Source organism: Zootoca vivipara, chromosome 3 (genome assembly GCF_965207765.1).
Source record: "Zootoca vivipara chromosome 3, rZooViv2.hap1.1, whole genome shotgun sequence".
NCBI lineage: Eukaryota > Metazoa > Chordata > Lepidosauria > Squamata > Lacertidae > Zootoca > Zootoca vivipara.
In genome coordinates, this window is record NC_142586.1 from 70028666 (window position 1) to 70045932 (window position 17267).

The window sequence follows — 17267 nt, forward strand, 5'->3', positions numbered from 1 at the left end:
GTGCCCAGAACTGGACACAGTACTCCAGGTGAGGTCTGACCAGAGCAGAATACAGTGGTACTATTACTTCCCTTGATCTAGATGCTATACTCCTATTGATGCAGCCCAGAATTGCATTGGCTTTTTTAGCTGCTGCATCACACTGTTGACTCATGTCAAGATTGTGGTCTACCAAGACTCCTAGATCCTTTTCACATGTACTGCTCTTAAGCCAGATGTCACCCATCCTGTACCAATACAAGAAATTACCTTGTATTGGTGTTCCAATACAAGGTCATTCCTATTCTAATTTTTATTGTGCAGGAGAGAGATATCAACAAGAGGGGAGGAATATTTGAGGAAGAGCTGTAGCTCAGGAGTTGCATGAAAAGGGCTATCCCTGGCATTGCTTGGTAGGGCTAGGAGCAAAGCCTACTTCCAACCCTGGAGAGCTATTTCCAGTCAGTGCAGAATCTCTACAGTTCAAACAAATTATAGAATTTTAGGAACCCAAGGAGTTATTTAGTCCAGCCCTTCAGCAATGCAGGAATCACAGCAAAATAGATGTATCAATTGCCTGTTCACAAGACCACTCACTCTGTATCCAGTGCGCTCCTACTACTAGTTTTTGAAGCTGTGCTCACATGACATTAGCCACAATTCATAATGTTCCTGTAGTTACTTGACAATATACATTTGACATTGATGCATTTCCCCCTCAAGCCAGCCTCAGTCTGACTTGAAAATTTAAGCTGCATTCATTTTGTACTTAAGAATGGTGTGTACATTTGTGGCAGCCATCGCACACACGCAGATGAGTTTCATGAGTTTTATTGGGGGGGGGAGTGTTCAGGGCAGGATCTGAAAAGGTCATGTACATCAAGTGAAGACATCCCCACCCTTTCTTCTCTAATATGAATATCGTCAAAATGCACCTTGGAAACACAGCAGGGGGGAATGTCCTCATCTTGACTCAACAGAGGGTAGCTTCCTAGGTTTATTGTGATTTTTCTTATAATAGATATCTGCATTTCTAAACTTCCTTTTGCCTCTTCCTAGCAGCTAACAGCAAGAACCACCAGGAAGTTCGTGCCAGCTGCACAACTGTCCCTTGCTCAAGTTGCCACAACTCTGCAACACAGTCCCCTATTATCCTCACATTGAAAATTTGGGGCAGGGGAAGCTGAGAAATGGTAGCTTATGTGACAGTCCTTCAGCGAAGTCCACTGTCAATACTAAAGCGGGCTGAAAGTGGGGCTGAGGCAAGTGGTTTGCAGGTGGGGGCAGAGAATAAGCAGGATCTGGTTACTGATACCCCCCCCCCCTATTGTGGTGCAAATTATTAAAGTATTATGAGCCAATGTGCTATAGTGGTTAGAGTGCTGGACTAAGACCTGGGAGACCAGGGTTCAAATTCCTACTCAGCTCATGATGCTCACTGGGTGACCTTGGGCTAGTCACCCACTTTCAGCCTAACCAACCTCACAGGGTTGTCCTGAAAATAAATGGCAGCAATACCTTGAGCTCCCTGAAGCATAGGTGGGATATTAAACAAACCAGCAAACAAACAAACAAACAAACAAACAAACGGTATGCATGTACCATGAGTGTCCATGGCTGGGTGTGGGTGTGGAACAAGTGTTCTGTTTCCCCATGAACCATAATCTCCAGATCCCCCGTTTTCTTTCTTTTCTTTTCAAGTGAGTTTCAAGCATTTGTAGAACCTGAGACAGGAGGCAAAATGTACAGGCACTTTTCTTCTCATTTTCTTTGTGTGTCTGCGCGCGCGCGTGTGTGTGTGAGAGAAAAAAACTACCGTACTGTATATTTCTTCCCATTTCAGTGTTTTATTCGCCCCCTTGCTGACTGCAGAGACCTTCCCCCCTTTCCTACAGAGATCAGGTTCACACGTGACGCGGAGAGATTCCTCACGATCGATCTCGCGGGCGTGGGTTCTGCGAAGTCGCTCTCCGCAGCATCCGTGGCCGTGGGTGGGTGGCGAGGAAGAGGGTAAATGGGTAATCAACTGCTGCATTTTCTGTTCCCAGAGAGAGACTCCCCAGCTGCTTTAACACTCATTGGAGTCCCTTTCTCCAAGTCACGCCTGGAAAACAGTTGAGAGGCAGACTGGTCGGGTGTGGGTGTGTTATTACTGCCCAGAAAACAGAGTCGACCTCGCAACGCAGTTGTTTTGGTCGATGCAAGCACGTGCATTTTCAAGAAGAATGAAATTTGGGAGGGGTAGTCTATCCTCGATCTGTCGGCGATTTCCAGGACTGTTAAATTATGCTAGCAACACCCGAAGGAGCACAAATCCCCCGCAAATACATACAGCACTCGTTACTTTCTGCCAGGACTGTGTTGAATTTCCAGCAGAAAGAAAAACCAGAACCTTATAAAACGCTCTTCAAGTTGCGCCAAGGGTAATAATAATATCATTTAAGTGGTCTCAAAAACCCCAAGAAGTAGCGCTGCATTGAAGGAAGGCGCGCTTTATAATATACTTCCCTTGACGACGCACTGGCCTCCTTTACTTATTTCGCAAGATTTATGTGCCACTTGATGGCAATAAAACTTCAACGCGGTTGACAAAAGCCTCGAGCGTTGGAACCTTAAAGTGGAAGTGTGCTTCTCATCTTTCTATCTCTGTGGCAACCTAGAAAGCAGCCCCGCCCCCCGCCTCTCTCTCTCTCTCTCTCTCTCTCTCTCTCTCTCTCTCTCTCTCTCTCTCTCTCTCTCTCTCTCTCTCTCTCTCTCTCTCTCTCTCTCTCTCTCTCTCTCTCTCTCTCTCTCTCTCTCTCTCTCTCTGTGTGTGTGTGTGTGTTCGGCCACATTCCCATTGTCCCCGCCCCCGCTTTGGAATGGGGGCGGGGCCTAGGCCACCTTCGGCTGCTGGGATGCTAACAGTGGACTAGAACGGAAAGGTCCGAATGTTCGATGACACCCCAGCTAACCTCCCACCTTTCGCGAAATTGCGGTGCGGTGCCCGCTCCCGTTTAGCTCCCTCCGTAGAAGGTGTTGGTCAGGAGAGTGTAAATAGGTCGATAGCGGGAAGAACAATCTGAGGAATCGAATGTGCAACCTGTGGCTTTCCAGACATTACTGGATTGCAGCCCGCACCAGCATGGCCAAATGGCCTGGGATGACTGGAGTTATAGTCCAGTAGTGTTAATTGGGAACAGTATGGTGAACATAAAGCCTTAACGTTCCTCATATTATTTAAACGTTCCTCATATTATTTAAACAGTTGAGGGATTTATTATTATTATTATTATTATTATTATTATTATGCTCATAAGAGGAAGGGGCAATGCAGAAATTAAACAGGAAATAATACTTATATGCTCAATTAAAAACCTCACCTCATTGTTTACCTTCCCACAACCCAAAAAGCCCCAGAGGTGGATTTTATCATGTTAAAAAACAGTGCATGCACCAAATTAAGTGGAAAGATGCATCTTGCAGCAAATTAGAAGTGTGTACTCAAAGATTCCCTTAATTTTCTGTATTTTTTTAAAAAAATCAACATGATCAACAGAGTTACTTGCTGGTTTTTATAAAATTAATAATCAGCGAATTCTTCTGTGGATTATAACCGGTTCAACTTCGTTTGCAGAGCAGGTCTTGGTGCACCAATAATGAGATTTTTAGATTATATAATCTATATATTAAGGACCCTTTCCATGTTTTGCAGGCTAACAGACATCCATTCCACCCCCCTCCCCATTACAGATCTCTGTTTTCCATCATGAGCATACTGCGGAGACTTCAGTCTATGGTACTGTTCGTTAGACATGGCTTGAGGCGACAGAGAACTCTGGCTGAGATCAATGCAGATGCTTCTTTTTTATACCCCCCTCCTGACGGGGGTTGGGGCTGGGTTGTGGTGTTGGCAGCAGCGACCCATTCTTTGTTTATCAGTGGCTTTCACAGTGCTTTTGGCGTTTATATGATGCCCCTTCTTACAACCTTCAAGGCAAGCAACTCACGGATAGGTAGGTCATCGTCACATGTTAATTACAGTTGGATTAAGTATGACTTTGATATAATGGATGGTGTTCAACTAAGTTTTACTCAGAGTAGACCCACTGAAATGAGCAAACATTAACTAAGCTAGGCCTGTGGATTTCAAAAGGTCTACTCTAGTGGGTGTGCGGGGGGAAGTGGGATGTTGCGTTGCGCAAGGATAAATCTTTGTGCTGACAGAACATTTACCTTAGCGCTACATTGACTACAACCTTAAGGGTTAATACAAAAAATAAAGAGGGAGTTAATATTTCCTGTTGCATCTTGTTGATGTGTTGAAATAACAAAACAATGTGGCTTGTATATGTTGCCGTATTTTCATAGACCTCAAGGGTTATAGTATTTCATACCTGTGAAGCATATGGCAATCACTTTTCCTATGTATATTGTACGTGGCATGTGTGCATTTTCCTTCATTTAATTACAGCTGTTTGTCTTTTTTTTAGCCTGGATCGGATCCATCAGCTATGCTTTCATTATGATATTTGGTCCTGTATCTGGAAAACTTCTGGTGAAATATGGAGCCATCAAAGTGGCAATAATTGGAGCAATGGTTGTCATGTTTGGTCTAACATGTTCATCTTATTCCTATGATTTGCGCTTACTATTTTTCACTCAAGGAATCATTGTTGGCGTAGGATCAAGCCTGGGCAGCACCCCAGGTAACACTTAAAAAAAAAAATCAGTCAAGCAACATGGATCACAATAAAATAGCCAGTTGCATTCGTTCTGTCTTCTGAAAAGTTTGCTACCATTTATTTATTTGAAGCATATATATCTGTTTAGGTGTGCAATCTCCTGTGTGTGGAAGGGGTGGTGTGTGCAGGGTGTGAGCTTCAGTGTCGGGCACTGTGATGTGGAGGTCACAGCAGGGTGGAGTGTTATGGGGTTGAGGTGTGAAGAGTGTGAGGGGTTTGCACTGCAGTGGGTGGGGGGTGTCCTCCATGACAGTTCTTCAGGTTTCTGAAGGTGCCCATAGACCCCAAATGCTTGTGGGTTGTGACCCTTCATCTACCCACTGCACCACACTGTCATATGGGGTGTAGGTGTTGCTGTCAGGGGTGCATGTGTGGATATGGGGAATGGCCTCCTATGGCATTTCCTCAAGTTTCTAAATATGCTCATGGGCTCCAGAGAGTTGATGGCCTCTTGTTTAACCACTGTTCCACACTGATATTTCTTAACTAAAAGAAAAGGCATGACACATCGCATCCACTAGGTGGCTCCCCCCTGCAGACATGGCGGTCCTGACAAAATTGTAGCTGCACTTTTACTTTCAGTCATGCAGGACACTCTCTTACCAAACCTTGTTTTGCATAGACTTTGATGGGGCAGGAAAACCTTAGTAACTTTTGCCATTTGTTTTTTTGTAGGCCTGATAATGGTCAGCCTTTACTTTACTAAAAGGCGCTCATTTGCAACTGGAATGGTGATGGCAGGAGGGTGCGCAGGAACTTTTGTGCAGAATAAACTTCACGAGTACTTAATTCAGAAACTTGGATGGAGACGTAGTCTACGTGTATACAGTGTAATTCTAACAATATGCATCATTGCGGGATTTGCATATAAACCCCTTCAAAAACGTATGTAATGTTTTGATCGTCTTAGTTAGTTTTTCTTCTTCTTGCCTTGTTATATTCCTGTTGCAGATATGTTTTCATTTGCAACAGGCCAACTAGATGTGTCAGGAAGACAGGAACAATGAGCCTATGGCCCTCCAGTTGTTGCTGGACTACAACTCCCATAGTCACTAACCATTAGCTGTGCTGGGTGGGGCTGATGGGAATCGGAGTCCAGCAACAGCTGGAGATCCAAAGGTTCCCCAGCCCTGCTTTGAAGGATGGCCATAGTTAAGAAAAGGTGGTCCTAAATAAATAGGTTTTGAAACCCTGCTTAAAAATTTGAAGTCAGGGTCATCCATACCTCTGTGAGGAGGGAGTTATAATCCGGCAGTCATCACAGAAAATATTTTGTCTCTTTTGCCCGGCAGCTGAATCAGTCTTACTGGTGGGCTTGCAAGCAAGGTCTTCCAAGGCAGATCTTAATGTCCAGACAGACTTGAAATGTTTAAAGCAGGTGTGGGGAAGCTTTGCCTCTCTAGATGTTTCTGGACTACGACTTCCAAGAGCCTCTGCAAACATGGCAACTGGTCAGGAGTGATGGGAGTTGTAGTTCAGCAACATCTGGAGGGCCAAAGGTTCCCCACAGAAGAAAATGAGATTTTGGAAAGTATAGTTTGCCACTCCTGAATGAAGAGTAAGGAAAGCTGCACATGCTGAAATTGCTTCTTGCATTTCACTGTTCAGTCTTGTATCTTACCTGATCACCCCACCTTGCAAACGACTTCCCATGGCTCCTTTCGTATTTTCATGTTAAGAATGCATAAGTTGCATTGGCTCAGAATCACCTGTAAGATGCAGAAGTAATTGCTGAGTTAGAACTAAAGTACAGGGCTGCAGCTGAAAAGGATGTGCACACGTTAAGTCCCTCTTCCCCCACCAACAATATCTGATTAGATATCTAACAAATTCTAATTTCTTCCACACCCTGATACCATTACAATGTGTGAAGTGTGCATGCACACGAAAGCTCATACCAAAATATAAACTTAGTTGGTCTTTAAGGTGCTACTGAAGGAATTTTTTTATTTTGCTTCGACTCAGACCAACACGGCTACCTACCTGTAACTAGATCCTTGCCAGCCATCAGTGATGTGAAATGGAGCAGGGAATGCCCATTATAATGGCATTAGGTCATGGAGTCAGTTGAACTAGTCTAGACATTACAGAGTGGGGAACAGGACCTTGAAATATACATGAGAAATTTGTCTTCGGTTAACTTCAAGGACAGGGCTATTATTCTAGAAAAAGAGGTGCCGGAACTCACCGTGAACACCTCCCTCATTCTCTTCGAATGACAATGGCACCCACCTGAGAGGTGTCAGAACTGAGTTCTGCCAAGTTCTGGCTGAAAAAAAAATTGTACTCAAGGGGCTGAGTAGAGTAGCCTGATCAGGACTCCCAGGTCATGCAGTGGCTGAAACTAGGCCAGTATCCCACAACTGACCCCCCCTCTTTCCCCAGGATTCAGTTGATAAAGGGTTTGGTGCCAATGGGGGGAAAGAGAAGATTTCCATCTTGTTTTGTGAAATTTTAGTGAGATATGAGCATTTTAATTCTAATGTAGCAAGCTTCCTAAATTTAAGGGCGAGGTCAGAGTACCACTTATGCAGACATAGCAGACAAGTTAGGAATCACTTTTACCTTTTGTTTTTTTAAGCAAAAGGCATTTTCCTATGTCTCTATGTACTTAAAGCAAAAATACAAATTAGATCTTTGTGCACTGGCTGTATGTGTTTGAAACCTCATATATGTGATCAGGGTTTAAAACGGGTCTTCTCATCTTTACTGCTTCTTGATGGTGGGCCCCCATCCTTATTAGCCATGGTATTTTGTAAATATTATTATGCAAATAATAGTTGGTTTCAATTGTATTTTTTTTTTTAAAGATAGAGCTCATCCAAGTGTAGTCGAAAAGTTTAAGACATCCCCACTAAGAGGTTTTATTGTTGATTTAAGTTTGTGGAAAGATCGTATCTTTGAGGTTTGGGTGTGTTCTCTTGGATTAGCCAAATTTGGATTCTTCATACCATTTGTGCATATGGTAAGAACTAGTTTGTACATTTGTTTCCATGCGAAATCCTCAGTATACTTCTTTTCTGCAGTATTTTATATGTAATTTTCTATATAATTACAATGCAACAACATTCAACATAGAATCAAATGTTTCATAATAAAATTCTTCTAAATAAGTATCTTCCTGGGGGGGGGGGAAACCCAGTCAGTGTTTGGGCAATTTAAAAAGTGTTAGCAAGTACAGTCATACCTCGGTTCTCGAACGCCCCGGAACTCGTATGTTTCGGCTCCTGAACGATCAAAAACCGGAAGTGAATCTTCCCATTTTTGAACGTTCTTTGGGAAGCCGAACATCCAAAGGGGCTTCTATGGATTCTGCTTGCCTGCAGGAACTTCCTGCAGCCAATCAGAAGCTGCGCTTTGGAAGTCAAACAGACTTCTGGAACAGATTCCATTCGACTTCCAAGGTACAGCTGTATTGTGGTAATATGTAACCTATTTATATGCCAGATATGCAATTTATTGTCATTGTAGTTTGTGCTTTTACGACAACTGTGCTCTCCATCCACATTTTACAGATGGTCAGTGGTGGCTGAGAAAAAGTGACTTGCACAAAGCTGGTACAAAAAAGTGAAGTCCTTGGTTGTCTTCATTTTGAGAATAGGAGATATTTGTGATCTTATATCAGTGCACCAAAAAGGATAATATTTTATTGTTTTCATCTTAAATAACCCTGGGGAAGGCTGGCAAAGGTTGATCTGCTATAATTACCAAGGGACCGTATATATCTGATGACACTTTATAGGCACAGATTTTGTTGTTGCTTATTTTTACATTCAACTCCTTCTTTGGAGGTCTTTAAGCAGAGGAGTCTCCTTCTTTGGAGGTCTTTAAGCAGAGGCTTGACAGCCATCTGTCAGGAATGCTTTGATGGTGTTTCCTGCTTGGCAGGGGGTTGGACTGGATGGCCCTTGTGGTCTCTTCCAACTCTATGATTTTAACTTTTACGCTGGCCTGGGAATACTACAGTGCTGAAGGTGTAGGGTGTAAATAGACTTCAAATAAATCATTGGGGGGGGGCAGGGCAGACTCACCTAACAAGAACAGGGTAGTGTAGCAATCGGGGTGTCAGACTAACAGCTAGAGACCAGGTGTTGTCCCAAGGGAATCTCCACACCCCCATCTCTCCTACTTCCTCATTCGTCATTCTCTTCTGTGGGTGCTGCTACATGTGCTCTGTCTTCAAGCTCTTTGCTCTCCTACTTTTAAGGCTCACTGGGTTCTGGGAGATGGAGGGTCTGGAATGCTTTCTAATGACAACATGTCAGCCAGGTGTTGCTCTGGCTCTCCCATGATTTCCCAGCTTTTCCCCTCATCTGCCTCTGAGCTGCCACCTCCCACAAACCCCTGTTGTAAATCTATACTGTCTTCCACTTCCTCCTCCTCCCTGGAAGGGTCAGGATGCGGAGGCGGTCTCCACCGTTCCTCCTCCTCGGCCCAGTCCCTTACACCAGGGTACAAATCCCCACCTGGCCAAGAAGCACGCTGGGTGACCTTGGGGCGGCAGTCACTGCCTCTCACCCTAACCTACCTCATAGGTAGGGGAATAAATGAGGAAGAGGAGTGCCATGTACTCCACCTTTGGTTCCTTGAGAAGAAGAGATATCAATGCAATAGATAAATAAGCATGAGAAAAGGGTATCTTAGCAGTTCCTTTTGAGACCATTTGCACCTTCCTTCGTTGTTTAATTACTCTGCAGAAAGGCTTAAAGATTATTTTATATGAAGAACCTGTCAGATGCAAATGATCACATCCCTTTATGATGACAAATCAATGATGTCATTGCAGCTGTTCATATACTCTACTGAAGAGGGAGAGCGCAAGGAGGAGAAGAAGAAGTAGGAGGTTTGATGCTTCCTGGCAGATTCTCAGTTAGTTGCATTAATGTATGTTTTGATGACTCCCAGCAGTGTGCGTTCAAACACTCTGACTTACACAAGGAACCACTGTAACACTTAATTACCTGGATTGCTCAGTTGTAATCAGCACTCAGTTGCCTAAATATACATTGTATTTTTGACAAATGCATACAGAGGTGAATATAAACTCATTGGCCTCATTTTGCAGATTAAACTTGCTGGTGACCTGGGCATTCCACTGGAGAAAGCATCCTACCTTATGGTAGCAATTGGAGTGAGCAGCATGGTTAGCTCTCTTATATTTGGAAAACTCTGTGATATTGAACGAATCGACCGGCTGTATCTTAACCAAGTGTCCATATTGTCCGTTGGTAAGTATTCTGCATAAGTATTTATTTGATTTTGTTTGAATAGTGCAAAGCTTTCAAGACAGTAGTCAATATTAGAAAAACTACTTCCATGGATATAGGTTGGTGAGCACAATTGCCGATTAAGACTGTGACTGAAATAAATGAAGTTCTACTACTTGATTCAGCCATGCATGTGTAATCAGAACTCTACCTGTGTCTCCACAGCTGGATGGCATGTTGCATATGTGTTTTCTCTCTCTGGTCAGGGTGTGCAAAGCCTTTTTGTAAAAAGTTGAAAATGCGACCCACTCCATTCTCTTTTCTCTGCCAAGTGTCTTATGGGGGGAGGAGGTCAGCTACTTAGGGGTGGGCTCAGTGGAATGGATATTCCATTTCTTCTTAATTATCGGCATGTAGATGGAAAAGTCATCCCAAACAACACACTAGGCTGATCATAAGAATTATAGGGCCTCTATATATCTAGGACAAGCATTAGACTGTTCATTTTTCATTGGATACTTGCCCTTTAATGGCTCAATAAATAAATAATTATCAGCAACAACTATCTAGTATTTGTTTTTAGGATTAATGCTGAAGTATACATACCTTGTGTATTCAAATGTAGTCTCCCCCCAACTTTTTAAGAACATTTGTGACCAGTTAAAAGAATCATATGGGTTCCACCACCATTTGAAATACGCCCATTAAGGGATCAACCAATGATATTGTTTATGTATCCTATCCAAAAAAAACATCGGCCCAGTAAACAGAGTAAAAAGCACTCAATAGGATTTATTTATTTTGGAAGTATTCTGAAAAAAAGCCTAGGAATAACAGTGCAGTTGTTGAGGTAATCTGATATTCAAATGTGTAGTTTAGAAAATGGCTAGTGTTAACCCAATAGACTTTTGATTCCCTGCCCATCTGCTTATGAAATTCTCCTGAGTTTAAGCAATCATAGAATCGTAGAGATTCTAGTCCAACCTCTTGCAATCCTGGAATCTCAACTAAAGCATCCATGACAGATGACCAGGGGCGGAGCTAGGGGGCGGGCCACCCTGGGTTCCACTATGGGGGGGGGGTTACAGTCGGCACCCCACCCAGCGACTCCCAAGGGGAGCCCCTCCAGTAGCACGCATGTGTCGTTACGTAGCGACGACGCCCCCCCCGGGTGCATGGGAATTTGCCGCCCTGGGTGTCGTGGCGGCTCGCTACGCCACTGCAGATGACCATCCAACCTCTGCTTAAAAACCTCCAGTGTCTCAGCACTGATTTACTCCATGGTACCTTCAGAGATGGGAAGCTGTTTAAGAAACAGAAATTTGTAGAGTAAGGCACACTGAGCTTTCGTAAGGGCTGGATAGTGGACTTTTAAGCCTGTAACGTTATTGTCATGTGTTTTAATGAATCGGTAAGCATGTTTGTCTGTAATAAAATATCCTACAATGTAGTTTTTTTTGTTTTGTTTTCCAGGTGTGGTATATTTTATCATTCCTCACTGTACAAACTTTCCCTCCCTAATAGCAGCTTGCTCTGTTTTGGGATTTGTTGATGCAGGAAACTATGTTCTCTTACCTGTCCTTACGTTTGATTTGATGGGGCCAGAGAAAATGCCAGTTGCGTGGGGATTTCTCATGGTTGTCAATGCAAGCAGTTGTTTTGGTGCACCCTTTGCAGGTAAATCAACCAATCCAAATCTGTTATTTTATTAGGCGGTTAGCTCCTAGCACCACCACCCCACCACCACCTTACAGTTATTTAGCAAAGTGAAATGAAGTTATTCTTTGAGAAATTAAGTTTGGAAAAGTAAGGTGCATATTTTTCATTGCAGGTGCAATGTATGACTTGCTCGGCAGCTACAACATTGGTTTTGTAGTAACTGGAATTTGCAATATTGCCGCAGCTAGCATCCTTGCTTTCATTCCATGGCTGCAAAGAGAAACAACACAGTCATCGAAAAACTATCTTAATGCTTCTGTATGTGTGATAACAAACACCATAGTTCCTTGGCAATCTCCCACTCCTTCGTTAGGGGTAAATACCATTATTCTACACTCTTTTCTATACAAGTAGAATCTGGCTTTGCCACAGAATTTTGTACTATCTGTACAGGGCAAAAGTGTGGGTGATCCTGGCTGTGCAGTTTAAAAGTGTTACAAAAATTAATATTATTCAACACCAACAAACAACACAAGCACGCAAAACACTGCATGACCCTCACTGTGGCCCAGATTACTGAGTAAAAAAAGCCAGATTTTGACTTGGCACTGAAATATAGTCATTGTCAGATGGGTGTCTGACAGGGAATTTCTGATCTCTTTCTCATTTCTCTTCTTTAGATTTGCTTGACATTTATTGTATCTTATGTTGAAAACTTTTAATAAAAATTGCTTATAGAAAAATAGAGAACCACTAGCCCAAAGTGACTCATTTTGTTGGGATTCAGTTTTGACCCAGAGAATATGCTCTTGAAATTGTTTTGGTTATCAATTTCTTGTGGGAAGAGCTTTGAGTCATCATTAAGATTCTGTGGATTGTGTTATTTAATAGGCAAACGTTTAGGTTTCAATATAATTTGATGTAGCTTTCTTAATTTCTAAGAACAGTGATGATCCTTGGGACAGGGTATATGAAGTCAGAGAAAATTCTTAAGATCATATATTGTTTGCATCAGATTCTTCATTCTATCAAGTCCCTATAATAATTTTTCTGTATTTCTTTTCTTTCAGAGTCTAACTTCCTCATACACAAAAACAATTTTTGATGCTGATGAGACTCAATCTTGTCATTCAAAAAGATTTAGTGTTAAATCATTCAGTGTGAAATCATTAAAAAGCATAATGAAGTCAGAAGCAACATCTTTTAAAAGTATGACAGGGACTTTGACAAAAGCAGAACCAAAATCTTCTGCTGTGACATTAGATATTGACTCACAAGAACGGGTTGAAAGAAAAACAGATTTGATGCCAATGCAAGAGCTAAACACACCAGAAACATCATTTAAAAGTGAAAGTGGATTGATAAAACATCCAGAATACATTTCCTACAAAAAAGAAGACATGTTGGATTTTCTAAACACATTTGAGGTTGATGAAGAAGAGAAATTTATAAGTGAAATTGATTTGAGGCCAAAAAAGGAACTAACCGTGTCAGATGCAGAAACTTTTGATTCTGCAAAACACTCAGAACGCATTCCCCATAAAAGAGAAGATGTAGTGGCTTTCCTCAACGAATATGATGGTGAAGAAGAAGAAGAAGAGAAACCTGATACCACAAAAGAGTTGAAGCCGATACTGGTGCTACCCATATCAGATGCAGAAATGTCAGGATCTATAACGCAAGGAGAGCGCAAAGTGGCTTTTGCCGATGACCATTATGATGGCGAACATGTGCACTTTGGTAGTGTAACTGACTTGAGGCCAGTGCAGGTGCTAACCATATCAGATGCAGAAACTCCAGAACCTACAAAACCAGCCGAGCGCAGAGTGGCTTTCGCAGATGACCAACCTGAAGATGAAGGAGAGCATCTTGAGGGCAGAGCGGATATGAGGCCAATGCAGGAGATACCAGTATCAGATGCAGAGACTTCGGGATCATTCAAACAAGCAGAGCGCAGAGTGGTTTTTGCAGATGAATATTATGATGCTGAAGGTGTACATACTGGGAGCTTAACTGACTTGAGGCCAAGGCGAGTGCTATCCATATCGGATGCAGAAACTTTGGAATCTTCCAGACAAACAGAGCGCAGAGTGTCTTTTGCAGATGACCAACCTGAGGATAAAGGAGAGCATCCTGAGAGCAGAGCTGATTGGAGGCCAGTGCAGCTGCTGAACCATGTCAAGAGTTCAGGATCTCTAAATCTGACAGAACACCCTTCCCTCACAAGACAAATGGCTTTCCTAGATAGCGAGGATGGTGATGAAGAAGAAGAAGCACCACAACAACAGAAATGATCAGAGTGCAGCAGCAATATTAATGATACTGGATCAGTTACAAATCTATCTGTCTGGCCCGTCAAGGGTACATTACATAGCAGCCTTGCTTGATGGCTGAGTAGTATTCACAAAACATTATTTACTAAAAAGCACTTCTCTTAGCTGTATATTACTTTTGTAACTTAGATGTACAAACAATTTGTTATTGACTGGATTTCTAGTGGTGGCTGAAAAGTTTTTGACAATTGCTTTTTAAAAATAAAATAATGCTCCCCAATTCTTTTTCTTTAGCTGGTTTGGTTTAATACTATGTTTTTATTTCTGCATACAGTATATACAACCTGAGCATAACCTTGCAGCATGAATACCCCAAACATCCAAAGTTGGAGCTATGGCTCAAGCAGAGAGCAATCATGTCTCTGTGTCTCTTGCTTCCAGCTTCCTCACACATAGCAGTAATTCTTCTGGCTACTGTTCTCATAATTAGTAGCTAGGTGAGTGGGTCTGGAGGAAAAGCCCACCCATTAGCCTGGAGGGCACCACTACTTACTTGTAGATCCTGCAACCTAGCTCATTGTTTTGGGATGCTTTGGCTTAGTGGCCAAAGAAACATGGCTGACCAGCCCAGGAACCTCCTTTACTAGATTTTAACCCTCACTGGAATCAGGGCCCCAGGAATGGGAAGGGACTCGGGGCATTATCCAGACTGACACCCCCCCCCCAAAAAAAACCTCCAGCATGAAAAGATTTTTGTGTTGCAGATTCAATTATTTTCCTAAGATGGCATAGTGTTTCACTAGTTTTATTACCAATACAGAGCAGCATGAAGATGAGTCTGACTGAGGAATCCAAACACTGGCCAGGTGGAGGCAGCAGAGTCACATGACACAGACACCCGCAACCCCATCGCTCGGGCTGGCCAGGGCAGGCTTGTGGGTTGCACTAGCCTGGAGATGGTGTGGCAATCCGGCCCAGCGTCATCATTGGGGCTGCTTCAGGAGCCAGTGGAACCTGGGCAGGTACAGTCCCTCCATGTGAAACTCCACTGGGGCACTCTGAGTGGGTTTGCTGCTGACAAGAGAGCCTGCTGGCAGTAGTTCTACCTGCACTTTGGGCAGGTGGAATGGTGAACTCTGTGCCTTGGGAGATGTTCTGGGCTGGGCAAAGATTCACCTCCAGCCTGGCAGAGGGTCTTTGCCTTGTTGATGGCTCCCTGAATAGATCTTGACCCTGTCTTTCTTTCTTGGCTATTCAGGTTAGCTTGGACTCAGGAAGACTGGTTTGTTCTATGAAGTGTGGGGGAGAAGACTGTTATTATGCTGATTATTTTACTAATAGGCTGTCGCTCAGGATGCCTTTCGCTCAGGATACTGGTGTTTTTATTATGAGATTATCATTAACGTTTCCAATGTGTTTTTAATGTTCTACACTGCCCTGAGATCTTTTGATAAAGGGCAGTATATAATTGAAACAACAACAATTTTACTATGCTAAACCTAGTGCTTGGCATCTAGAAATTACGGTAGAAAAGGGCTCCAGGCACCCCACCAGGGGCGTAGCCAGGATGAAAATCAGGGGGGGGCAAGGGGCGGGGAGCAAGGGGCGGGGGCGGGGCCACATCGGAGCAGCCCGAAATCGGGCTGCTCCGACTCCCTCCTCCCCCTCCACGATCGGAAGGGACGAGGGGGAGCCAGGATCAGCCCGAAATCGGGCTGCTCCGACTCCCTCCTCCCCCTCCACGATCGGAAGGGGCGAGGGGGAGCCAGGATCAGCCCGAAATCGGGCTGCTCCGACTCCCTCCTCCCCCTCCACGATCGGAAGGGACGAGGGGGAGCCAGGATCAGCCCGAAATCGGGCTGCTCCGACTCCCTCCTCCCCCTCCGCGATCGGAAGGGACGAGGGGGAGCCAGGATCAGCCCGAAATCGGGCTGCTCCGACTCCCTCCTCCCCCTCCGCGATAGGAAGGGGCGAGGGGGAGCCAGGATCAGCCCGAAATCGGGCTGCTCCGACTCCCTCCTCCCCCTCCACGATCGGAAGGGGCGAGGGGGAGCCAGGATCAGCCCGAAATTGGGCTGCTCCGACTCCCTCCTCCCCCTCCACGATCGGAAGGGACGAGGGGGAGCCAGGATCAGCCCGAAATCGGGCTGCTCCGACTCCCTCCTCCCCCTCCGCGATAGGAAGGGACGAGGGGGAGCCAGGATCAGCCCGAAATCGGGCTGCTCCGATCCCCTCCTCCCCCTCTGCAATCGCTGGGGCAGGTGGAGGGAAAGCCCCAGAGCCGCGCAAAGCGGTTGCCTGGCTTTCCCTCCGCCCGCCCCACAGCCAGCCGGCTAGAAGGGACGTCTCCCTTCTCCCTTGCTGGCTGTGGGGCGGAGGGAGGGAAAGCCAGCCAAACGCTTTGCGCGGCTCTGGTGCTTTCCCGCCGCCCGCCCCACAGCCAGCCAGGGAGAAGGGAGACGGCACCGGGCGGGCAGTGGGGCAGGCTGGCCAGTGGCCCTGCTTCTAGGGGGGGGCAATTGCCCCCTCCTGCCCCCCCTGCCTACGCCCATGCACCCCACAAACGTATTACAATACCATGGGCTGTGTCTTGCCCTGCCTGCATGAATGAAACTGCGCTTTTGCCACAGGGATTCCCCCTCCTTTCTCCCACACGTCTACAGTATTTGCAATCAACGTTTATAGCTCGAGCCCCAATAAAAGAAGAAAGCGAGCAGATGAGGATGGCAATGCTTCCAACGAAGGACTTGACAATCCCGTGCAAGGCAGTAGCTGAACTTGATGGTGTCATATACTGGAGGTGAACCTAAGAAAGAGCAGAAGCAGAAGACAAAAGTCCCAGCAGAGAAATGGAGGGAGGCGACCCTGAATGTATACATACATGCACTTATTTGTAGCTGAACTGGGCTTGCAGTTATGGAACCACGGGAAGCACGGGAAATCCTGCGGGGAGCTGGCCTTGCGCGCCCGCGCGCGCCCCTCGTCTCCCATCCCGCCACGATCTCCCTGCGGGGACGCCGAGGCCGAGGGATGTGTGGGGTCTGCCCCTTCAGCCCGAGGTGGGTCTCGGCCGGGACGGGGCGGTGGCAACACTTCCTTCTCCCGCTTGCTGCTTGCCGATCCTGGAGCCACGCTGCTTGGCCAACGGCACGCTGCCGTTGGCCGAGGAGGCTTGAGAGGCTGAGCCTACGAGGGGGAAGGACCAGCCGGTTGTGCACGTCCAGGATCTGCTCTGTTCGTTGCAATCCCCTCCGCGCCCCTCGGAGAAGCTTCCCACCAGGTCTGTCTCCACGAGGCGAGGAGCACCGCAGCTCTCTTCCGACGGGGGGGGGGGAGTAAGCGGGGTTCCCACGCTGCCGCCCCTCCCCGCCCCTTTGGCGAGCCGAGGCTTCAGCCCTTCCTGTTTACGGTTGCTGTAGCTACGA

At 45.3% G+C, this 17267-nt stretch overlaps 1 protein-coding gene and 1 long non-coding RNA gene across 2 annotated transcripts; one reads left to right on the forward strand and one right to left on the reverse strand.

Annotated features, from left to right (window-relative positions):
• The first annotated feature begins 3722 nt into the window (after window positions 1-3722).
• Window positions 3723-14822, forward strand: LOC118082734 (uncharacterized). The gene is made up of 8 exons (XM_035110564.2): window positions 3723-3974; window positions 4452-4667; window positions 5379-5588; window positions 7514-7668; window positions 9769-9931; window positions 11384-11587; window positions 11742-11944; window positions 12640-14822. The coding sequence occupies exons 1-8, from the start codon at window positions 3728-3730 to the stop codon at window positions 13861-13863; spliced, it is 2622 nt and encodes an 873-aa protein (XP_034966455.2). The 5' UTR covers window positions 3723-3727; the 3' UTR covers window positions 13864-14822.
• On the reverse strand, window positions 12693-17005 carry LOC148686294 (uncharacterized). The gene is made up of 2 exons (XR_015949049.1): window positions 16724-17005; window positions 12693-13681 (listed from the first exon to the last, which is right to left on the reverse strand). It is a non-coding gene; the product is annotated as an uncharacterized LOC148686294 (long non-coding RNA).
• Window positions 17006-17267: the final 262 nt, after the last annotated feature.